The sequence below is a fragment of the Oppia nitens genome, unplaced genomic scaffold (genome assembly GCF_028296485.1).
Source record: "Oppia nitens isolate AA-2021 unplaced genomic scaffold, nextdenovo-longstitch-racon4-pilon3 scaffold3_pilon_pilon_pilon, whole genome shotgun sequence".
Classification (NCBI taxonomy): Eukaryota; Metazoa; Arthropoda; class Arachnida; order Sarcoptiformes; family Oppiidae; genus Oppia; species Oppia nitens.
In genome coordinates, this window is record NW_026533221.1 from 615,001 (window position 1) to 640,509 (window position 25,509).

The 25,509-nt window shown below is 28.9% G+C and overlaps 4 protein-coding genes across 4 annotated transcripts in view; 1 reads left to right on the top strand and 3 right to left on the bottom strand.

Moving 5' to 3' along the window:
- Nucleotides 1-7,909, top strand: part of LOC128958442 (chloride channel protein 2-like) — a 9,984-nt gene extending 2,075 nt beyond the window's left edge. The window contains exons 3-21 of the mRNA XM_054304299.1: nt 588-695; nt 861-1,009; nt 1,129-1,171; nt 1,284-1,337; nt 1,879-1,927; nt 2,334-2,452; nt 2,563-2,721; nt 3,255-3,441; nt 4,072-4,156; nt 4,831-4,980; nt 5,121-5,178; nt 5,339-5,374; nt 5,536-5,622; nt 5,728-5,745; nt 5,881-6,684; nt 6,894-6,967; nt 7,126-7,194; nt 7,278-7,505; nt 7,609-7,909. Of these exons, the coding sequence (XP_054160274.1) occupies nt 588-695; nt 861-1,009; nt 1,129-1,171; nt 1,284-1,337; nt 1,879-1,927; nt 2,334-2,452; nt 2,563-2,721; nt 3,255-3,441; nt 4,072-4,156; nt 4,831-4,980; nt 5,121-5,178; nt 5,339-5,374; nt 5,536-5,622; nt 5,728-5,745; nt 5,881-6,684; nt 6,894-6,967; nt 7,126-7,194; nt 7,278-7,505; nt 7,609-7,863 (2,732 nt within the window). The 3' untranslated portion in view covers nt 7,864-7,909. The remainder of the gene's footprint in view (nt 1-587; nt 696-860; nt 1,010-1,128; nt 1,172-1,283; nt 1,338-1,878; nt 1,928-2,333; nt 2,453-2,562; nt 2,722-3,254; nt 3,442-4,071; nt 4,157-4,830; nt 4,981-5,120; nt 5,179-5,338; nt 5,375-5,535; nt 5,623-5,727; nt 5,746-5,880; nt 6,685-6,893; nt 6,968-7,125; nt 7,195-7,277; nt 7,506-7,608) is intronic.
- A 1,803-nt stretch (nt 7,910-9,712) lies between these two features.
- On the bottom strand, nt 9,713-16,135 carry LOC128958963 (chloride channel protein 2-like). Its single transcript, XM_054304931.1, has 13 exons — nt 15,809-16,135; nt 15,528-15,679; nt 15,430-15,457; nt 15,193-15,249; nt 15,074-15,104; nt 14,537-14,630; nt 14,391-14,442; nt 12,947-13,586; nt 12,747-12,877; nt 12,079-12,680; nt 11,208-11,312; nt 11,003-11,089; nt 9,713-9,868 (listed from the first exon to the last, which is right to left on the bottom strand). Exons 1-13 carry the CDS (start codon nt 16,131-16,133, stop codon nt 9,758-9,760), a joined length of 2,415 nt encoding a protein of 804 aa, XP_054160906.1. The 5' UTR covers nt 16,134-16,135; the 3' UTR covers nt 9,713-9,757.
- An 867-nt stretch (nt 16,136-17,002) lies between these two features.
- On the bottom strand, nt 17,003-18,218 carry LOC128958309 (nucleoporin Nup43-like). Its single transcript, XM_054304147.1, has one exon. It carries the CDS (start codon nt 18,050-18,052, stop codon nt 17,042-17,044), a length of 1,011 nt encoding a protein of 336 aa, XP_054160122.1. The 5' UTR covers nt 18,053-18,218; the 3' UTR covers nt 17,003-17,041.
- A 948-nt stretch (nt 18,219-19,166) lies between these two features.
- Nucleotides 19,167-21,933, bottom strand: LOC128958964 (glucose-6-phosphate exchanger SLC37A2-like). Its single transcript, XM_054304933.1, has 10 exons — nt 21,385-21,933; nt 21,101-21,298; nt 20,777-21,010; nt 20,653-20,702; nt 20,379-20,528; nt 20,141-20,296; nt 19,934-20,024; nt 19,695-19,843; nt 19,415-19,607; nt 19,167-19,348 (listed from the first exon to the last, which is right to left on the bottom strand). The coding sequence occupies exons 1-10, from the start codon at nt 21,725-21,727 to the stop codon at nt 19,167-19,169; spliced, it is 1,746 nt and encodes a 581-aa protein (XP_054160908.1). The 5' UTR covers nt 21,728-21,933.
- Nucleotides 21,934-25,509: the final 3,576 nt, after the last annotated feature.

Here is a 25,509-nt window from a genome sequence, read left to right on the forward strand (position 1 = left end):
TAATATATGTATTATTTAGATAAAAATTAATAAATAAATAAAAAATTATATTACTTTGTTTATAACATAAATGTTAAACATTGTTTATTTATTATATTTTATTGTATACAATATTATTTAATTAATTTAATTAATTTGTGTTTAGGCATGTAATTTGATTATTACTATGTTTTTTAAAAATATTTTTAAAAATTATTTATAATGTTATTTATTAATTAAATTTTTATATTACACTGTATTTTATTTAATTAATATTTTGTAATTAATTTAATTTTTGTTATGTGTGTGTGTTTTAAAAAATACTACAATAAAATATTTTATATAACATTTGTTTTTAAAAAAATATTTATATTTTTTGATTTATTATTATTATTATTATTATTACTGTATTTATTTGTTAAATAAATTTTTTTTATTTATTTAATTAATAAAACTTTTTTTTAAAAAAAGTAGAATTTTTTATATATAATATTAAAAAAAACTATTAAAATTTAATTAAATAAATATACAAAAAAACAAACTAAAATTATTATTATTATATAATCAAACAATAAAATTATTATTATTATTATTATTAATATAATCAGGATATCTATCGTTTATATGGAAAAAAACGTTTGCCCGTATTGGCGAGGACTGGGTGTTTTTGGCACTGTTAGGCGTTATTATGGCACTGTTAAGTTTTATTATGGACTGTAAGTTTGATTATGGGGGTGGCGGGGCGTGGGGAACGGGTGGTTAGTGGGGATAGTTAGTATTATAACAACCCGTTTTCCCCCCCCCATATTATTAGCATGCTAAATGCTTATCTAATTATATATATTTATATATACGGTATATATATATATATWTATACATAGATTGTATACATGTTTGCTCAAAGACAAGGATATGGCTATACGATGACCTAACCGGTGATAATATATGGATAAAATTCATAGCATGGGTCACAATGCCTGTCCTCTTAATACTGTTTTCAAGCGGATTTGTACACATAGTTTCGCCACAGGTTTATAAATACTAAATAATTTTTTTTTTAGTTTATAAAATTAATTAATTAATTGATATGTATTTATTGATAAAAAAAATTATTAAATTTTTAAAATTCCAATTCAATTGATTTGATAGGCGGTTGGTTCGGGTATTCCCGAAATGAAAACTATTTTGAGAGGTATGTCTATATATCTATACATAAAAAAATTAATTACTTATAAAACAAATATATTAATTACTTAAAAAAAATATTTTTTATTCAATTAATTAATTTTATTTAATTATTTTAGGTGTTATACTCAATGAGTATCTAACGTTTCGGACATTAGTAGCCAAAATGATAGGTATATTAAAATATTTTTTTTTAATTTTATTTTCTAATTAATTAATTAATTATTTATATATAAACCTTTAATAATTTTTTATTTTTAAATTTATTAATAGTAAGTAAAATATAATTAAGTTTTTTTTTAATTAGTGTATTTAATTACTAAATGTTATACATTTTATCAATATATTTATATAGAAAAATATATCTAAATATTTAGTAATATATTTTTTGTTTATGTATTTATAAATACTGTATAACATAAAACACTTGTCATATATATATACAGTATATACTGTACTGTATAGTAGATATGATAAAATAGTATCAATTAACTATATTATAAACCACTTAATATCATAATAATAATCATTATATGATAAAAATATCATTTATTTACTAATAAAAAATAAAATAAAACTAATACCGGTATATAAAAAATAATTTTTAAAAGATTTTTTTTAAAAATAAAATAATTATCATATTATTATCGGTAAAATTATTAATATATTTATAAATAATTTTAAAAATATTATTTTTTTTAATACACTGATCAGGTCTTACCTCAACATTGGGTAGTGGACTACCCCTCGGAAAGGAGGGCCCGTTAGTATATATATAATTAATAATTTAATTWAAATTATATAACAACTCAACTCTCTCTCTCTCTCTCTCTCTCTCTCTCTCTCTCTCTCTCTCTCTCTCTCTCTCTCCCTCTGTCTCTCTCTCCCTCTGTCTCTCTCTCTCTCCTCTCTCTCTCTCTCTCTCTCTCTCTCTCTCTCTGTCTCTGTCTGTCTGTCTGTCTGTCTGTCTGTCTGTCTGTCTGTCTGTCTGTCTGTCTGTCTCTCTCTCTCTCTCTCTCTGTCTGTCTCTCTCTCTCTCTCTCTCTCTCTCTCTCTCTCTCTCTCTCTCTCTCTCTCTCTCTCTCTGTATTTATATAATTAAAATCAATTATTTATTTATCTATCTATMTWCCAATTAACCTKGGTCATCATCACTATCATCACCATAGTTTCGTGCACGTGGCCTCAATAGTGGCCACTTTGTTGTCAAAATTGATTACATCGTTCAAAGGCATCTACGAGAATGAGTCGCGAACCGGCGAAATGTTGGCCGCCGCCTGTGCCGTCGGTAAATAATGCCGTCAAATAAATTAGAGATATACAGTATATATTAATAACTGAACCAATTGGACACTTATCCCAACCCCACCCCACCCACCCGGTACTACTTATATATAGGTGTGGCCTCGACATTTTACGCACCAATCGGGGGCGTCCTATTTTCCATTGAGGTCACTTCGGTATTTTTTGCTGTCCGCAACTATTGGCGCGGGTTTTTCGCTGCCTGTTGTGCGGCGTCTGTCTGGCGGCTGCTGGAGGTCTGGTCCAAGGATGAAGGTATGTCTAGTACTGTAATAGTCTATAATAATAATAATATTAAATAATAATAATAATAATTAATAATAATATTAAATAATAATAATAATATTAATATTAAATAATAATAATATTAATATTAAATAATAATAATATTAATATTAAATAATAATAATATTAATATTAAATAATAATAATATTAATATTAAATAATAATAATATTAATATTAAATAATAATAATATTAATATTAAATAATAATAATATTAATATTAAATAATAATAATATTAATATTAAATAATAATAATATTAATATTAAATAATAATAATATTAATATTAAATAATAATAATATTAATATTAAATAATAATAATATTAATATTAAATAATAATAATATTAATATTAAATAATAATAATATTAATATTAAATAATAATATTAATTATTAATAATAATATTAAATAATAAAATAATATTAAATAATAATAATAATATTAAATAATATTAAATAATATAATAATAATTTTTTTTGGGTAACATTTTTTTTAAATAAGAGGCGATTACCGCCTTATTTAAGACACATTTCAGAGCCGACTTTCCCTTTGATCCGCAAGAGTTATTTGTATTTTCGTTGATTGGCGTGGCCTGTGGTTTCGGCGGAGCCGCTTATGTGACACTACACCGAAAAGTGGTCAACTTTTTCCGGACACGCAAAAGTCTGAGCAATTTTCTACAGAAAAAGTAATTATTTTTAATTTTTTTTTAATTTATTTATTATATAAAAATTATTTGTATATATTATTATTAGATATTATTATTAGCTTAACTGAAAAAAAAATTTTGATACATAATTTCAATGCAAATAAATAGATATTATATTTATTTTATTTATTTAATTAATTTTTTTATTGTTGAAAATCTTTACTATATAAAATATATTTTTTAAAAACAAAATTTCAAAATGGTTAGCTAGATGATTTTATTAAAAAAAAAACATTAGTATTTATTTTTTTTAAATGATTACAACAAGTAGTCGATAGATATTTATATATAAATTATTTTTATTGTAATAATATTAGTTTATAGGTATATAATATATACCAAAATATTTTTCAATAATGATTTATATTTATATTTTGATTAATAAAAATATTATTTTTACATAATATTCATAAGTAATATCAAATTGCATAAAATAATAACCTTTTAATATCATTGCAAGCATTAAAAAAACTATTATTATTATTATTATTTTCTTGATTGTGCTAGATTAATTTAAAAAATATATATATACTGTATATATATATTATATTATATCATAATTTAATTATTTAATTAATTTTTTTATATCAACAAACAAACAAAATACAGCCGTTTCCTATATCCCGGATTAGTAACATTATTATTGACATCGATATCGTTTCCACAATTTTTGGGTCAATATATGGCAACTCAGGTATATATATATATATCATTTATATTAAAATTGTCTCCACATTCCAACCCTATCCCTATCCCTATCCCTACCATACCATACCATCCCTTCCCCCAGAAAACCAAAATAACTTAATAACTTCTAAGAACTTCTAACTCTTTGATGACTTTTTTATATATATATATACTTAAAAATATATCATATAATAGTGTGATTCTCTCTCTCTCTCTCTCTCTCTCTCTCTCTCTCTCTCTCTCTCTCTCAATGTATAATAAACATTAGTATAATTATAATAATAATCTTATTTACCAAGAAATMCATTATCATTAYACACATACACACAWATACAYACAYATAYACWCACACATACAYACACATTACACACACACAAATACATACACATTACACACACACATACATACACATTACACACACATACAYASACATACACACACATACACACACATACACACACATACATACACACACACATACACACACAWACACACACACACAYACACACACACACAYACACACACACAWATACACACACATACACACACACACACACACACACACACACATACACACACATACACACACACACACACATACACACACACATACACACACATACACACACATACATAAAATTGTTTAATTCAATATAACTTATTATATAATTTTCAATATAGCTATCAACACACGACTCAATACAGGAGATGTTTAGTAACATAACGTGGGGTCACAACCATTCAGATCCGGTTCGGCTGAAAATGGTTTACCACTGGTCGACACCCCAAACATCCATCTATTTTAATCTATCATTTTATATAATAATGACTGTAAGTATTATTATTATTATTATTATCATTATTATTAGTTAACAATTGGGCAATAACTAACCTATCTCACTTACTCTATAAACCCATATTTGTTTTATTTGTGTGTTTTTTTTGTTGCTATTGGCATAAAAAACGGGTAGTTTTGGATGTCGATCCTTGCATCTACCATTCCCGTACCCAGCGGTACATTCATACCCGGTTAGTGTCTCGGTCTCTCTCCATCACATTTGCAAACACATACATACATCACACATATATATATATATATATATAAACATATATATATATGCATATATACATACATATAACTTAATTGCTAACAAAAAAAAATATTTTTAATATTAAATTTTTAATATAGTATTCAAAATTGGTGCCGCTTTTGGCCGATTAGTCGGTATGTATATGTCCTCTAAATAATATACAGTATATATATATATATATATACTGTATATATAAATCAAATATAATATATAATAATAATTTCATTGGATTTTTCAACAAAAAAAAATAATTATATTATTTTCATTAAACATATGGTCAACAAATAATTTTAAGGTGAATTCATGGCCTATTTGTTTCCGATGGGCATATCGTTTGGCGGCTCTAGAAATCCTATAGTGCCCGGAGGTTATGCAGTAGTGGGTATGTATACTGTAATTATAGACTACTACCTACCTACCGATACTAGATTATGACAACAGTGCTAATGATAACATTGCTCTCTCTCTCTCTCAAAAAAAACTACAGGTGCTGCAGCATTTTCAGGTATAAACCTAACCTAACTATTTAAACTAGCAATTAGTGGTTTGTTAGGGCATACATACAAATAAGTTATTTTATTTTATTTTTTATATCTAAAACACTTGAAATCTATCTATTGATGGACACACCTACATACAGGTGCCGTCACCCATACGATCAGTACTTCGGTAATAGTATTTGAATTGACCGGTCAGATGACACATATCATACCCGTAATCATAGCCGTACTGATAGCCAATGCCATATCACAGACACTGGAGCTATCCATTTATGATTCAATTATCGAAATCAAAAAACTACCGTTTCTGCCGCCCATACTATCGACGTCATCGGCCGCCCATCATATATACGTCAAAGATATTATGGTCAGGGATGTGGCCTGTATTTGGCGTAACTGTACCTACAGGGACATCAAAAACTTGTTACGCGATCACCGAAAGCTACAGTCGTTTCCGTTGGTCGAGGACAGCGACAATATGATACTGTTGGGTAGCGTCCAGCGCCGTAGTCTATCGCATCTGGCCAGTCAACGGCTGAGCCGTGATCGGCGGCTGCAGGAAGTCAGGCGCCGATACTCTATACAGGATACGCTGATGATGGCCGCCGAAAAAGCGGCTGCGGCGGCCACACAGTCACAGGTCAACAACAACAACGATGGTGGTCAGTATCAGCAGCAGCCGTCGCCCAACAACACCAACAATAAGGCACCGCTAATACCGAAAGATAGTAATACACCGGCTGTTAGGCGAATGTCCCGATTTGAGGTAACACCAGTTCATCAGCCACTGACTGCTGGTGGTGGGGGTGGTGGGGGTACGGGTACGGCTACCAGTGCAGCCGGTAATCGACCGTCRCCTCGGCAACCGGTCAAATCAATTTTAAAACATACCGTTTCATTCACTTATTCGCCGCACTCGACGGTTACCTATACGACAGCCCAGGGTTTGTATTATTTAATATAAGATTTTTTTTAATTTTAAAATTATATTTATTATTGTGTGTGTAATTACCGCAAAAATTTTTTTTATTTGAAAATTATATTAATTAATATAAGATTTTTTTTTTTTTAAAATTTTAAAATTATATTTACTCTATTGTTTATGTAATTACCGCAAAATTTTTTTTGAATTATTATTTGAAATATACAATAGATTCCCGTTTACGGCACGCGTTTGAAAATATATTTCTCAAAAGTCTTAAACTTCAAGACGCAAATCCAGATAAGGTTTTTATTTGTTTTATTTKTTTAGTTTTTTAAAAATTATKTATAAAAATATGATTATTTTTTTATACAAAAAAAATAATAACAATAATTTCATTGACACCCACACCCCACCCCACCCCTATTACTACCGGTACTTAACTATATATATATATATATAGAGTGAAAATTCGGATAATAAACCTCAACGTCCMGTTCCCTCRCATAACTTGCACCGGAGGGTCCAATTAGTAAGTGTTTTATTGATTAATTAATAATTATAATCACTAATTCATTGATTTACTTAAAAACCAATATTATTGGCATCCAATAGCCTCGGGAACGGGTGATCGACATGTCTCAGGAGGAACAGGCCGTCTGGGAGGAGGAACAGTTAAACTCGATGGTCGACTTTAGCACCTGCCAGATTGATCCGGCACCATTTCAATTGGTCGAAAAAACGACCTTGCTGAAAGTTTATTCAATATTTTCGATGTTGGGTCTGACCCATGCCTACGTAACATCCATTGGCCGATTGGTCGGTGTAGTGGCGCTCAAGGATGTATGTCCTCTACTACTACTACTACTACTACTACTACTACTATAATTATGTGAATTAACTTTAACCTCCTTTTCCTCCCATACCCCACCTAAAAAAAATTTAGCTGAGGATAGCCATCGAACAGATGAATCAGGGAATACTGGTACCGGTGCCCAACCAATCCGTCCAAATTACCGATCCGACCGGCATTATTATCAATGGCAATGGCCTCCGATCATCCGAATCGGATATCCATTACGAAGATACTATAACATCGGTGGCCACTAACGACTCTGAGTTTACTACTAGCCGTGACCGTGACCGTGACGGAGGAAAGTCGGTCAGAGATAAGGAGGAAATGGAGACACACACTGTCTGATTGATTAATTAATTAGTTTTTTTTGTTTGTTGGCAATAACTGGTCACTTAATATATCATTAATTTATTTATTAGTTTTCTATACAATATATATATATAAAATAATTGATATTTATTTTCTAAACAAAAAATAATCAAAAAAAAAAAATCTAAACGCTTTTTCAATTCATAATTAAATTAATTTTTTGTTTGTTTTTGTTTCAATTATATATTGAAAAACGTTTGCCAAATAATTAGTGTCATTGTGTTGTTGTTATATATATATATAATTAATTAATTTATTAATAATTATTATTATTGTTATTTAATGTAATAATTATAAGCTCAACCTCGCCCCTCCCCCTCCCCCCAAAAAAACAATTGATTAATTTAATAATTGATTTTTTGTTTCTCAATCATCTTAATAATAATAATAATCATTTAAATCAAAACTAAATAATACATTACACCTATAAAAAAATATACTGTATTTTTTTAAAGTATATTTATTATGCAAACACACAAACATTAAAAACATACACTTTTAGGAATTTTTAAAATAATTATTTTTGTAAATTTAATTAATTATTAGTTAATTAATTATTATTAATAATAATTCATATATTTATTGCAATTATTAGGATTTTATGAAATTATTTTTGTTTTTGTTTAACAAAACAAAAATTTGTTGTATATATATATTATATAAAAATTTTTTTTTAGGATTCAATTTATCAAATTATACATAATTTATTTTTTATTTAATTGAATTAATTAATTAATTAATAATAAAAATATATTATTCTTTTATGATATAATTTATTTTATTTTTTTTTAAATAATTTATTAGACAATATCCTAATAATAATAATCTTGATTTTCAATATACAGTTTCAACAAATATAATCAACAAAAATACTGCTATAATAAAAGAGATAAAATATAATTTAAAAATTTTAAGTATAATATAAGTAAGTAATAAAGTGTTTGAAAAATTTATGATGAAATTTGTTGAAATTTTTTTTTTAAGTAATATATAATTCAATGAAAATAAAACTTTAGACTCAAAAAAACCCTTTAAATACTATTTATAATAATAATAACTAAAAAAATATTTTTTTTTCAGATAATCTATGAGTGAAATAATAGTCTCATTTCATTGACATTCAAACTTTACAATTATTATTAATATAATATATATATTAAACATTTGACTCATGCCTTAAATATGTCTCAAATATTAATATATATATTGTTTTATRCGAAACAAAACATTAACTATAAGTATTAAAAACTCGATATAATAGTCATTATGAATGAATGAAATCATATAAAGATAATAATAAGTAGTCTTATATGTAATATATTATTCAGAAAAATAGGGCTATAATTATGTKATATATATTTAGAGWGAGAGAGAGAGAGAGAGAGAGAGAGAGAGAGAGAGAGAGAGAGAGAGAGAGAGAGAGAGAGAGAGAGAGAGAGAGAGAGAGAGAGAGAGAGAGAGTGAGAGAGAGAGAGAGAGTGAGAGAGAWAGAGAGAGAGATAACGAGAAAGAGAGAGAGAGARAGAAAGAGAGAGAGAGAGAGAGTGAGAGAGAGAGAGAGAGAGATTTGATCACTTCTTATGAATAGTTTAGTCCATTATATAAATGTTGTCTCAAATTTGTTTTTTGTCTACAATTTTATGTTAATATACAGTACAGTATATATATATACAGATATATAAATTTATGCATACATATACAGTATATATATATATATATATAAATTAAGATAATTTTTTTTAAAGTAATCACACATTGTTTATACATATTATATATATATAATAAAAATTTCTAATAATTTTTTTTAAGCCACTTATTGATTGGTTAATTAATAATTTTTTTTGTTGTTGTCTTCAATTTCATCTGATTGTCATTCATTTAATGGTTGATTTTCTGGCGGCGGCGGCGATGATGTGGTCGAGGAATTGGTCCGTTTTCGGGGCAGATCTCCCGAATGCATTTGTTCAATGGCTGTACGGATCTATTAAATTGTTTTAAAATAATTTTTTTAAAAATTAAGTTTAGATTGGTTTTACATACACATACACATACACATACACATACACATACACATACAGTATAATATCCAGGATTTATATCCCCCGTTTTTACAATGATTGCATGCACGGGGTTTTGAGAACCCTTAAACTATGTTTCTCTCTAGTATTGTTGGTTATACTGTGTATAGCACTCATAACCGCCGAGAGTGCAGTAGTTAGAGGACACCCCTATTAACGATAGGACAGCATTATATATGTAGACAGTTCTTACACATATTATCTGTTTCCTACGTTAAAAATCCCAACAAACTTAGGTGGCCCGTCCATCGATCTCATATCACTCGAAAGCCGACAACTTAGCCTTTCGGCCACGAGGCCCCATACATACACATACACACACATACACACACACATACACATACACATACACATACACATACACATACACATACACATACATATATACACACACACACACACACACACATACACATACACATACACATACACATACACATACACATACACATACACATACACATACATATATACACACACACATACACATACACATACACATACACATACACATACACATACACATACATATATACACACACATACACATACACATACACATACACATACACATACACATACACATACACATACACATACACATACACATACACATACATATATACACACACATACACATACACATACACACACACATACACATACACATACACATACACATACACATACACATACACATACACATACATATATACACATACATATATACACACACATACACATACACATACACATACACATACACATACACATACACATACACATACATATATACACACACATACACATACACATACACATACACATACACATACACATACACATACACATACACATACACATACACATACACATACACATATACACACACATACACATACACATACACATACACATACACATACATATATACACACACATACACACACAAACACATAAAAACTTGATATAAATATAATTGATATATATATTAACCAAACAATTAATTAGTTAATTATATATATATATATATATACCTCTTTGAGGGCCACAACACCTATAAGTCGTCCCAAAACCGTCACAAATGCCAATTGAAGGCCAAGTAATGAGAATAGATTGTGTGCCTTGAAGTCCATAACCAATAAAATAATAATAATTATTATATAATTATATAAATAATATATCAAATAATATATATATATATAWATAAAATATTTCAAAAATAAAACAATTATTATTAACCTTCATCAATGATGTGCCCTCGACCAATTGAAATGGTGCCGGCTCAATGGGACAGGTAGTAAAATCTACCGTTTTATCCAATTGATTTTCCTCCCAAACATGTTTCTAAATAAATAAAAAAAACAAAAAAAAACCAATGATTAGCAAATTTTTTTAATCAATAATAATTATCAAAAAAATATATATCAAACAAACAAACAATAYATATATATATATAATAATTAATAATAAAATCAAGACAACACTTTAAGAAAATTGTTTTGTCTATCTCTCTGTCTGTCTATCTGTTGTCTAATAGTTTCTTTGCTCTCAACCCATACATTAATGCAAACCTAAAAAATTTTATTTATTTATTATTATTATTTTGTTATACTTTTTTAATTAAAATATATATATTTAAATATATATTTAAAGCAAATGTTATTTTTAATTATTTGCAATTTATGTAAGCTAATGATAATAAGTCAATGATAATATTATACATTTTTTTTAGAAATAATAATTTAAAACAATGTTATTTTAAATGTGATTATTTTCTGTAGTTTTTTTGAAAAAAATAATATTAGATTAGGTTTCCATGTTATGCGGGTTTATAAACAGCACTACTAGTAATAGTTTAATAATAATAATAATAATATATTTTAATAAATAAATAAATTTAATTATTTCTATATCGATTCAATAGCACATAAAAATATATATATACAGTATTAATAAATATAACACTAAACTTATTATTATTATTATTATTATTTTCGACATTGAATTTTAAAAATCTAATGTCGAAAGCATACAAATAATAATTTTCAATAGACTTTTGGTTAATACAATAAAACAATTATTATTATTATTATTATCATAAATAACTCACTCCTACTGATGTTATCTCGAAAATCTGATCCTCGGGTATGGTCTCCACTTGAAACCTTTGATGGGGTCCACCACCGACACCAACACCACCACCGACACCACCACTACCACTACCATGTATTGGACAGGTAGGCGATGGCCTCTTATTATGATTATTATTATTTAAACTACTTTTACTACTAGTTTTCTTCAGATCTTCGATCATCTGATCTTTGCTTAAATGCCGATCCAATAGTGATTCCAATTCTAGTCGTTCAACAGTTCCCAACAATATCATCGATTCGGGAGATTTGACAAACGGATAGACACTCAGATGTTTCTTCGAGTTCAGCAAATGTCTCAGATATCTATAGGAACAGCCGTCCCATATATAGTGCATATCGACAACCATAAAATCTTCGACAAATATCCGATGAGATTTCAATGGACTGGACATTATCGGCGGTAAATAGGGTAGTTTTTTCAGCTTAATCAGACTGTCGTAGATGGACGGCCCCAGTCGCTGGGCTACCAGTGTGGCAACGATTACGGCTACCAGCACAGGTAGCAAATGAGTCATCTGGCCAGTTACCTCGAATATGATTACCGCCGATGATATGGCACCTACACGTAAATTATCGGTAAATAGGATATTAATTATTTAGTATTCATATATATATATATATTTACCGGTATTAGCGCCGGCAAAAGCTGCCGAACCGGCCACAGCATAGGCGCCCGGAATTATGGTTATATCAGTCCTATTGTTGTAGGGATTCATACCATTAGGGAACAGATAGGCCATCCATTCGCCATAAAATCTGTAAATATATATATATATATATGCAAAACATGTCATTACCGGTACTATTAAAAAAAACAATCCATACCTTCCAAGTCCGGCACCGATCTTAAAACTGGGAACTATTAGCCCAGCAGGTACTGGCAGTGTCGAGCACAGGGCTATCAATAGCATATTCATAACAAAAAACAAGAATGTATTGACATATATGGATGTAGACGGTGTACGCCAGTTGTCGATAATGGGATCGGTATCTATCTGGTCGGCAATCAGACCCCAGGTTTCATTGTTGAACAGTTCGTGCATTGCCTGTTCGGCCGACATCCACGACCCGTAATATTGGCCAAAACCGGGCGGAAATGATAGCAAGCCTACAATCAGTATAACCAGTACGGGATAGACCAGCGGATAGTTTTGCAATAGGGCATGAAATCGGCTACGTTTCCTATTGAACAGTACGATCGAGCGCTGTAAGGTAACAAACAGGTAGCCACTGATACCCGACAGGACACCCAACAGTGCAAACGACAGTAGTTCCAGGGTTTCGTACGGATGATCCCTCCGGAAGTTAGTCTTAAATATATGGGTAATGTTGTCCTCAAATTGAAACCAAACAGTTAGTAGGCGCCAGAATAGGGCACCTATGGTTGCAGCAAAAAATCCCATCCAATAGGATCGGACCGAAAAAAATACCGACACTATCTCTATGCTGTATAAGACACCGCCGACTATTTCAATCAACAAAAAATAAATAAATAAATAAATAAAATTAATATTAATTAATAAAATTAATTACTAATTACTGTAATAATTCTATAAATTAATCACAATTTAAGAAAAAAAATTATTTGTTAGTCAATAATATAAAAATTATTATTTTTTTGGAGTGGGGGGGGTTTATATATAAACTGTTTATTTTTTTAAACATACATTTATATATAATTAAATTTTGTTATTTTTTAAAAAAAAATTATAAAATAAATTGAAACAAAAATTAATTATTTAAACAAATAAAAAAATTATTATTAATTAATAAAATTAATTACTAATTACTGTAATAATTCTATAAATTAATCACAATTTAAGAAAAAAAATTATTTGTTAGTCAATAATATAAAAATTATAATTTTTTTTTGGGGGGGTTTATATATAAACTTTATATATATTTTTAAACATATATTTATATATAATTAAATTTCGTTATTTTTTAAAAAAAAAATTATAAAATAAATTGAAACAAAAATTAATTATTTAAACAAATAAAAAAAATTATTATTAATTAATAAAATTAATTACTAATTACTGTAATAATTCTATAAATTAATCACAATTTAAGAAAAAAAATTATTTGTTAGTCAATAATATAAAAATTATAATTTTTTTTTTTGGGGGGGGGTTATATATAAACTTTATATATATTTTTTAAATATATATTTATATATAATTAAATTTCGTTATTTTTAAAAAAAAAATTATAAAATAAATTGAAACAAAAATTAATTATTTAAACAAATAAAAAAAACTTAAAATACCTGGCGATGCAAAAGTGGTGGCCACACCTACAGCACACGCCACTGCAATCAACTATTTATTTAAAATAATWWTTAAAAAAATAATTTTAATAAATAAATTAATTAAAAAATTTTTGTAATATTTTTAACTATCAAAAAAAAATTACATCAAGAAATCGGGACTCGTATTCATTTTGGCTACGAATCGGACCAAACAATTTGACCAATTGGTTGACAAGCATTGCCGAAATGTGGACAAACCTTTTATTTTTTTTTTGATGGGAGGGGTGGGTGTGTGGGTGGGTGTAGGGTTAGGAAAAAATACATTACATATTACACAATAACATATCCATATATTAATAGATATTTATAAAAACTACTATTTTTTTAAATTACATAATTTCTACATAAAAATTCTGTATATATTATGCAATAAACAAAAAATAGTGAATTAAATTAAAGCATCAATTTTTGGTGTGTATGTAATAAAATAATAATAATTATAATATACTAATATATATATATATAGTTAGAAATTTATATGTTTTGTCATGTATTTATGTAAATTATTATATAAATATTATTTATAAAAAATTAAGTACTGTATTTTTAGGAAAAAAATTAATATTACTAAAAAACTCATATATGCTATAACTTATAAATAAATTAATATATTTTTAATAAATAAATAAATGGTTACATACGGCCCTTCCTTACCAAGTGGTATACCACTGCCTAAAATAAAAATTTAAAAATAAATTTTCAATATAATTACTAAAAATATTATTTTTATTTAATTATATTAATTATAATATTTGAATACCCAATACAAATGGTAGTCCAATAACTTTTGCGGTCAATGTCTTAAATGATAGATATTCTAGTGTTATATTATGATATATAAGTTGTAAAAACAAAACAAAAAATCAATTGTTTATAACATTATTTTTGTGTTTTAACAAATAATTAAAACAAAAAAAAACAAAACAAAAAACATTTAGTAATCAAAAATATTTAAATTTTTCAATACAACAACTAAATCAACAAAAAAAAATAAAACCTTTTAATACGACTCCTCTTAAGACAACCTTTTAAAACAAAAAATTTTTTTTAATTAAAAAAAAGTTAACATAAATTAATATCAACTAAAAATCGGACCTTCATTTCGCCGACACCGCTGCCGGCCGCCTGTGGGGACACATAACGGACCAGTAGTGTCGATATCATTGCCAAAACCATTATGAAAGCTATCCAAATCAGGTACTGATTGATGAATAGGTCGCTAATATTTTTGATCAGCCATTTACGTACTGATAAGCCGTAAGTTAGGTATATCCCAGTAGTGGGTGTGGGTGTGTGGTATATAAGCAAAACAATTATTTAATATATGAATTATTGGTAAATCATTTATATATATATATAATAAACAGAGTACTGACAATCAAAACAGGCGTGTATAACAATATCCATGAAAAAGCTCAATGAGGCCACAATAATGGCCACTACGGCCAATAGTATCCAATCGCCGCCCAACTGTAGTATCCATAGGCCACGGTTGATGAGACTCTGGGCCAGTCTGGACTTATGTTTGACCCGATAGTGTTTGGTTAGGTCGCCGCCAGTTTTCTGCCGTTCTTCGCGCAATCTGTTTGACTTTTGCGACTGTATGGCCGCAAATGTGGCCAACTTTTCCCGATACTGGCCAAATATCAGCGACTGTTCGTAGTCGAGTACCGATCCGCGGCGTAGGCCTTGTGTTTGCATTTTTTGTCGTCAATTGATTGCTTGATTGATTGGTTGGTTGGTGTCGTCCACACCACCCGATACTTACCGACAAAAAAAAATATATATATATATATATAATAAACTTTTTTTGTTTGTTTGTTACACAAAACTATTACATAAAAATCTAATAATTATTTATATTATTATTATAAATAAATAAAATACTGTATCAATAAAATGGGAAAATATATATATATATATTTATTTTGCAAATGTTTGATGAATTTATTTTAAAATTATTTCAACAAAATAAAAATTTTTTGTCAGATTTTTGACAAATAATAATAATAATACTAATAATTTTGACACAAAATTATTTATTTATTTTTTCGATCATCGATTTGTTTCATTAGTCAGCAAAAAATCATTTATATATATATATATATATATACGTAAATAATAATAATAATAATAATAAAAAGCAATTTTATTACACATTCATTGGAAAAAATTATTTTTTTAACAAAAAAAATAATGATCGAAACTTTTTTACCATTATATATAATAATAATAAAAATATAATAATTTAATCAATGAATTAATTGGGTATAAATTATAATTAGATGTAATGAATATCATATATATATATATATATATAAATTATTGTATAAAAAAAATCTTTCATTTTTTATATATAATTCAATCATTTTTTTTGTTTTTAATTAAATGATAAATTCAAATGAAATTCAACAATGAATTTGCACTTAATATTATGTGTTATCATATGATATACAATATAAACAGTATATTATTATTATTACTAATAATATTATGTGTTTTAATTAATTGTAATAATTAATTAATTCATCACTTAATAAACATTTAATACACATTTAATAATTATTACGATTATTATTATTATTATTATTACTGTAGAAAAGCTTTCATCACAAGTGACCCAAATATAAGACTTCATTGTCGGCACTGAATACTATCTCATCCAATGAGTTGACATCAAACGATGTTATCGCCGAACCGGCGTCGCGGCCAACAATAGCGTCCACTGAAGCCAGTTTGGTATCGGCCGACATATTCCAGCGTAATAGCGAACCGTCCAATGATGAGGTCAACAGTACGTTGGGTTCATTGGATTTGTAGGCCAACTCCGTTATATAGGATGTATGGCCAGACATCTGGATGACTTGTTGGCCACCGTTTCGGACATCCCATATGGACATTACGCCCACATCGTTACCGCAGGCAATCATATGCGGATTATTTGGATTACGTTTTACCGATGTTATCACCGACATCTGGTTGGCCATCGATAGGGTTACCGCTTGCGATCGCTGATCGTATAGTTTCAGATGACCAGCTGATGTGCCGCAAACTATTTCGCTGTTTGACATCAAATCCACTGATTTCAGTGAGTTATGTGTCGTCAGACACGGAGATCGGGTTTCAGGTGACAACTGATCCAATCGGATGATTCGGAGGCGTCCGTTGTCGCCGCAAGCGATCAGTTCGCCAGTCTTACGGTTGACTACCGAGTCGTTGGTGGCGGCAATTTCCTGGTCGATATCCAGGTCCGACGGTTCCCAACAATGTCTACGAGTTAGTTGGTTCGGTGCGTACGTAAAGTAGACAATCTGGCCGTTGGCCAGCGATACGGCTGCCGACGTATTTGATAGCAGATTGATTTGGCGGACATCGGCCCCGACGGTAGCGTCCGTTTCGCACTTGAGCTCGACATTCACGTCGCCGCCGCTACTGCCGCCAGTCTGGACACTGGTCCACACCGATAGTCGATTGTCCGACTTGTATTGGCCGTACGTACCGCACAGCCATCTGAGACCCGATTTGTGAGACAGCGCACTGGCGCCGCCCCGATGGTCATCGACGCCGGTAGACAGCCATCGGGTTCGGGCGACACGGGTAGCGATGTACTCGACAAACATTGTCAGTGTGTATGTGTTTGGTCACCGATTTGATGGCCAGTTGTCCCTACGGTTCACTATATTTGACAGTCAATAGTCTATTGTTAATACAATTATAACTTAAAACACATTCAAAACAATTGTGTGTTTATATCACGTGTTTCTATGTTATAGCGGTTTGCTATACAATACTAGAGTAGAGAAACTTATATTTATTTATTTATTTGAACATAAAAACACCTACAAAACCGAAACCATGTTTTTTTACTATTATTTTATTTTTAAATTATATTAAATTAAATGTAATAAACTTATAACTTATAAAAAAAATTTTAAGTTAACGATAAGTTTAAAATAAATAATTTTATGATATTTTACTTAATTATAAGTAAATATTTATTTATTTTATTTTTCAATTCAAAAATCATATTATATAGTGATTCAAACCGCGTTTTTTTGGTATTCATATATGTTTTCATATCTATTATCTAAATAAATAAAATTGTTTACACTATAGCGCTATCTATCGATACGTAAAATTTAATTCAAACTTTTAGTATTAAATTTAAAAAAAAATATTTTTATATTTATTAAAAATAAAATTTAAATTGAAATATTAATATTATAATATACTAAATGTTAATTTAATAAATTAAAATAAAATAATTAATTAATATCACACTAGTTATTTATTTATCATCATCAATTATTTTTTTTTGTGTTTCAATCAATTAATTATAAAAAAAAAGTTTCAATAATATAAAATTACATTTTTTTTTTATATAAATTCAGTTACAATAAAATGTTTATCACATTTTTGTTTGTTTTTTTTCTCTATATATATATATATTTTTAAAAAAAACATATCAAAGATTTTACAACTAGATTATTACAATAATATAAAAATTAATTAATTAATTTAAATTATAGTTATTTAAAATTAAAACAAAAATATAATATTTTCGGTAAAAAACAATAATAATAAATAATAATAATAATAAATATTTGATAAACAAAATAATTAATTATAACATAGAAATTATTGACTATTTTTTCTTAAAAAAAAAAATAAATAAATTAATTAATTATTTATATATATAAGTTAAGATCAAATTAAATATATTTGAAAATCAAATCAAATATATCTATTGTCGAGAATCAGTAGCCGATTATTACGTACCAAACGTTTATATTCTTGGCTACCGATTCTCAACAGCGATAACAGTGCCAACAGATCGGCTAACATAACCATATAGAAGACATTGGACCAACCGGTTTGCGATACCCGGCCAGCTAGTAGTGGTCCGATAGCAGCGCCTGGTTWWTGAAATAATAAAAATTAYTTAAASTATATATAAATAACTAACAAATCACTTCACTTACCTATAGAACCGGTRCCGTCGATAATAGCCGTAACAATGGCCAGTGCCTGACTGTTGGCCAACTTTGTTCCCAATTCGGCCGATACAGTGGTCGATATCAGTGCATAGGGACCGTTAACAAAGACACCGGCTATTAGCTGAAGTACTATATTACTCATATCACAGACACTTCCGTATAGTTGATACAGAAATAACTGATCCAACAAAACATAAAAAACAAAACAAAATTATCAATCAATTGATTTGAATATATAGGACTAAAACAATAAGAGACTACTAACTGATGGAATGGCAAAAGTCAACATAATTATACAGATCAGAGCACTGGCACCCGTCCTGTCCACTAAATGGCCGGCCAGTATGGCACCGRCAATACCKCCCAAATCGAACGGTGTGGACAGATATGCCGAACCCGATGATGAAGAGTCGGCTATATAATTGCAATWAAATCAAATCAAAAAACATATTAAAATAAAAATATTTCTAAAAAAAATAAAATTTTAAATATTTAATTAATTACTTGAAAACCCGATATATTTCGGTAACCAATATAGGAATGTATAGCTGACTAGTTTGGCAAAGAATAGACACAACGAAAACTCAATGACTCCCTGAATATAATTGACAAATAAATAAATTAAATTAATTAATTAATTACCGTAATTACCGGTAATTAATTGAWYTAAAAAATTTTGTTTAAATTAATTTAGTTTATAAAAATTTTTACAGGAATTTTCAGTGCCGTCATAAATGAGACCACTTGCCGATCACTTTTGCTGCTGTTGACTATCATCGATGGTAATACTGACTGATTATCACCCGCTGTAGTTGTCGTTGACATCAGTGAACTATTGTCGTTGTCGTCATCGACTTCATCGTCCAACTGTCACAACAACAACAAAAAAGCAAACTTTCGGTAAATATTAAAAACAAAATTMAAAAAAATCAAATCAATAAACACATACAACATCTCCTYCATTGCTATTCAACAATAACTTATTCGTTGATGATTTCCTCCGGTGTTGTTGTTGTTGTTGTTGCTGTAATTGATTGAACATTGATTTCTTATTGTTATTATAGACACAATTTTCAATCAAATTGTTGGCCAACTTCTGCTTAATTGCATAAATAAAAACAATTTTTTTTGTTTTTTTTTAGTTTTACATACAATTATCGGTAATTTATTAATCAGAAAAAAAAATTAATTAAAACAGTGGTTAAGTAGCATCGGATACTTACAGTCACTTCGCGGTGGGTGTCTATGGAGGCGATGCCCACTTCTTCGGGATCTATATTCAGTGATAAACAATATACCGGTAATTATAATAAATAAATAAATGATAGACTAATTCAATCGACTTACAGGGCGTAAAAAATAGGAAAACTAGTAGACTGGCCGACATTATGATAAGCGCCGGTACTATAAAACTGAGTCCCCAATTAGTTTCGACATAATAGCCGGCAATTAGAGCACCGATAATATTGCCGACATTTGTATGTGAATTCCATATACCGAATATCAGGCCGCGCGACGACTTGCCAAACCAATTGCTTACCGATGATACTACTGCTGGCCAACCGGTTGTCTGGACGGCACCTGAAATATGAGATAATAATAATAATAATAATAATAGGGTTATCGGTAAGTCATAAAAAAATGAAAATAAATAAATTCCCGATAATTTACCGCAAATTATTTGTATAACAATAAAATAGTTTAGCGAATGTATATCATAATAGTAGGCACAGCCGAGCAAAGCGGTCATCAGACCCGATAATAGCATTCCCGTACCGAGAAATAACCGCAAATGACTTCGTTCGGCCAGAAATCCCGATACAAACATACAGATGGCGTACGAAAACAGAAACGAAGAGTCGAGAAGACCTTTTAAGAATGACAAGAAGAAGAAGAAGTGGTAATCAATACTTAAGTGACTTAAAGTGATAGTCATATCTGATGGCAATCTATACCTAACAGTGTGTTGGCATCCGAACCGCCAAACGGTTCCCAATTACACCAATTGGGGTCATCATTGTCATCATAGACGGCATCACCGCCACCACCAGTGGCCAGGCTTTCGCCGGTGGCGTCCAACAGTTGCGAACAGTTACGGCTGAAGACATTTTTCACAACACTYAGCGGCCGTCGGGACATATGAAAGGCGGCATAGGATACAAATGTCAAACCGAGGACAAGTAGCCGATAAGTGGACAGTTGGTAGTGATTGTGATGACGTTGGTATCGATGGTAATAACGGTTGCCTAAGAAGCGCAAACCCATCGGCAACGATGATAATACAGCTGTTGATGGCATCMTATAGGAGGAGGAGCTRATGGACGGCCAGTGCGGGCGCGGGTATGCAGTTAGTGGACAGTTGTCGGTGTCTTATATGTGTCGATATATCGGTGATGGTTTAATAACCCGTTTTTTCTTCAGCCGCGGCTATTGTACTGTCATATTACCGGTCGATCGGTAATCGGACACATCATCGACGTCGACACCCTTACACTATCAGTGATTATAATACCTGTAATAATAATAATAATAATAATAATAATAATTAAATAATAACATCACGTTTTGCTTACTTTTTTTGTTGTTGATATATTATTGAATATTATTATTATTATTATTATTATTACATATCATCGCACAGTTAACTAAATAATAATAGACAAGTCATACATACAGTACTGTACAGCTAAATGATGATCACGTGATACAATAGCGATACCACATGTAWATTGTTATTACCAGGGTTTTAAAAATGGCAGGCATTAACAATAGATGCCTATTTTGCCAAATGCCTGCCCTGCCTCTGCCATGCCCTGGGCATCTATTTTCAGGTGGTGACACCTATTATTTTAATTATATATTATTAATTAATTTATAAAACATTGTTTTTATAATATATTTGCTTGTATTTTTGTTTTGTATAYCTTTAATTAAAAGGTAATATCATTGGAAATAAGTAAATTAATTGTAAATTTAATTAACACGTTAAAAAACACAAAATTACATTATTTTTATAAATACAGTTGCTTTTTAGCAATTTAATTCGGCAGGCAAATAAAATAGATGCCCAAAATGCCAGGCATTTATGGCATCTATTTGGGCATTGCCARGGCAGGCATTTATTTTCTTAAAACCCTGGTTATTACTAGTGTAGTGTAAACATTATATTTATTATTATTATTATTATTAGGGTTCAATGCAAATTCCCATCCCTCGTTTATATGTTCCCTCACCCACAAAAAAAAACTTCCCTATATATATTCCCTGGGCTATTTCCTTGTGCTAAACCCCCCCCACCCCCCCCCTATAGACAACAACAAAAATTTTTGTTTATAAGATTTTAATAATATATATATATATATATATATATATATATATATATATAATATATGTTTCTTTCAACACTTATTTTTTTAAAGGAATTATTAAATAGTATTAATAAATTCATTGAAATTTATTTTATTTTATTTTATAAATATTTCAATTAAATTTTTATGAACAAAAAATTAATTTTTTGGTAATTTTTTTTAATTTTAGAAATAWAAAATWAWTTTTYCTTTCTAACRGACTATRGAGRRAATATTGAAAATATTTACCGGGAAAATTGKAGRTATTTTTATTTTGCGGWAAYTTCCCTCCCTGGTAAAGTTAYCCAAACTCTAATTATTATAATAATCTAAAAGTTTTGGCAACTTTCCAATKGAKTGGATGAATAAAATTCTTTCAATTTTTCCAGGAAAATAGTGGGGAAAATGTTTTTATTTTCCAGGAAAATAGTGGGGAAAATGTTTTTATTTTCCAGGAAAATAGTGGGGAAAATGTTTTTATTTTCCAGGAAAATAGTGGGAAAATATATTATTTTCTATTCCTAACAACCTATGAAATAAAACAAATTTATTTTCAAAAAAAACTTGAAAAGTTTTGTTTTCTGAAATCTATACGAGCCTTTTTAGTGTGTGTGTCTGTCTGTAGCATTTCATTTTGCGAATTTTGAAATTCTGACTTCAGATTCGGTTAAAGGACTACTAATAATCTATTGAAAAGTTGTATTAAAATTTTGATATCTCTTCGGGAACATAGAGAAAATGGCGGCCAAAATAAAAAAAATTTAAGAAAAATTTTTTAAAGTATAGATTTGAATAAAGCATCAAAAATAAGCATAACAAATATGCATTAAAATTTTGATATCTCTTCGGGACCATAGAGAAAATGGCGGATAAAGTAAAAAATTTAGGTAAAAATTTTAACGTTTAGATTATCGTTTATATAGATCATCAAAAATAATATATAATAAATCAGCATTATTTTTTTCAAAAAATGGCGGCAAATGTATAAAAAAAGAAATTTTTAACGTTTACAATTGTATAGAGCATCAAAAATAATGTAATTATATAAATCATTTGATACTAGACATGACTATAGTTGAGTTTATTTTGGCATACTGAATTATTTGATACATCACATGCCTAGAATTGAGTTTATTTTTGCATACTGAATCATTTGATACTCTACATGACTAAAGTTGAGTATATTTTGACATTGTCATATTATATGTATTATACAATATAGCCGCTATAATTATACAAACTAATGGTTTTCAATGATATTCAAGTTTTTCTCTGAAAATGCTTTCTAGCATTCTTAACTGGTTTATTTCTACAATAAATAATCCGAAAAACTTATTATTTTTTATTGCATAAAATTTTATTTATTTTTAAAAATATATAATTATATTTTATATTTAATTTAATTTTTGCCAATTTTCTACAACAAATAAAACGCTAATTWAATGATTTTATTTTAKCCACAATTCATAGGTTTCATTGTTTTATTTWTTTTAAATACAATWGTTRTTTACAAACAATTAAATAATTAAAATTTATGTTATTTGRATAYTATTTAATATACAGTATATATATTMATTTATTTTTTAAAAAATAAGATAAAACATTTCTAATAATTTTTTTAAATAATATTTTTATTATTATGTCAACTTATTATSAAAAATATGATTTTATAGTTTTTACTTATTATATGTATTATTATTTTTTKWTWTTTTGGCACAAAAAAAATGTTAAACTAAACAACAATTATAATTGGATTAATAAATAAGATAAACTAATATATATATATATATATATATATATATATATATATATATATATATATATATATATTGCAAGGGAAGTGGGGTTATCCCGGGTATATGTTATATGTGATCACTTTGTGAGTGTTCACTAACCCGTGATGTAAACCCTACTATTGCTTAAAGACTAAGCCCTTACGTTGCTCTGCACGTACCAGCATTATCATCTCTATCGGCGTGTGGCTTAAGGAGCGAGCGGATCTCCTATCACTGGTTGTGTACAAAGCTATATGTGTTGATTTGTTTAGTATTTAGTCGACCGACTGTTTTAGTTTATACTGGTTCTTGCATAAACTATTCGTATAATACTACCGTACGGATTCCCAATTGATTGGTACAAAATCTCAAGTCTAGTCACCCGGGTCAGTGGGCCTAACCGGGTCAGTGGGCCTAACCGGGTCAGTGGGCATACCGGGTTAGTGGACCTGTTGGAGCTGTCTGGCATGTCAGAGCCGTTGGGACTGTTATAGGCCAGTCGGTCAGTCTGATAGTAGACTAACGTGTCTAGTGACATAACCATATCTGAGCTAACCTATCATAGCGCTTAATACTGCATACCATATAATAGGTTACTCAATAATAAGGTTTACTCAACGTCGTCACATGTCAACACTAGTCTTTGGTCGGACCGGTCAGATCCTACCGTGTAGCGGACACAGTACCGGAGTTCCCTTTTAAATAGTATTCGCTTACGTAATAAGTGGTCGATTCCTATCGGCGCGGCGTTCGATTGCTGTCCTTTATGTCCCATATGTAATCCATAACGCAATCCGAGACCACCAACCACGATGAGTAATTAATACACAAAAAGTAATATACAAATACTTTATTTTATCCTAGAAACAGTTATACACTAGCCCTCTAAGACGAGAACTCTCAGGAGAGAACTCTCGAAAGAGATCTCCGAAGAGTACTCTGAAGAGAACTAACTTTG

Coding starts and splice junctions, on each gene's coding strand:
- LOC128958309 (XM_054304147.1), bottom strand. CDS start 18,052: ATGTTTGTCGAGTACATCGCTACCCGTGTCGCCCGAACCCGATGGCTG.
- LOC128958963 (XM_054304931.1), bottom strand. CDS start 16,133: ATGCAAACACAAGGCCTACGCCGCGGATCGGTACTCGACTACGAACAG. Junction 14,631..15,073: donor CCACTTGGTAAGGAAGGGCC/GTATGTAACCAT, acceptor AAAAAATAAAAG/GTTTGTCCACATTTCGGCAA. Junction 11,090..11,207: donor AGGGCACATCATTGATGAAG/GTTAATAATAAT, acceptor ATGGACTTCAAG/GCACACAATCTATTCTCATT.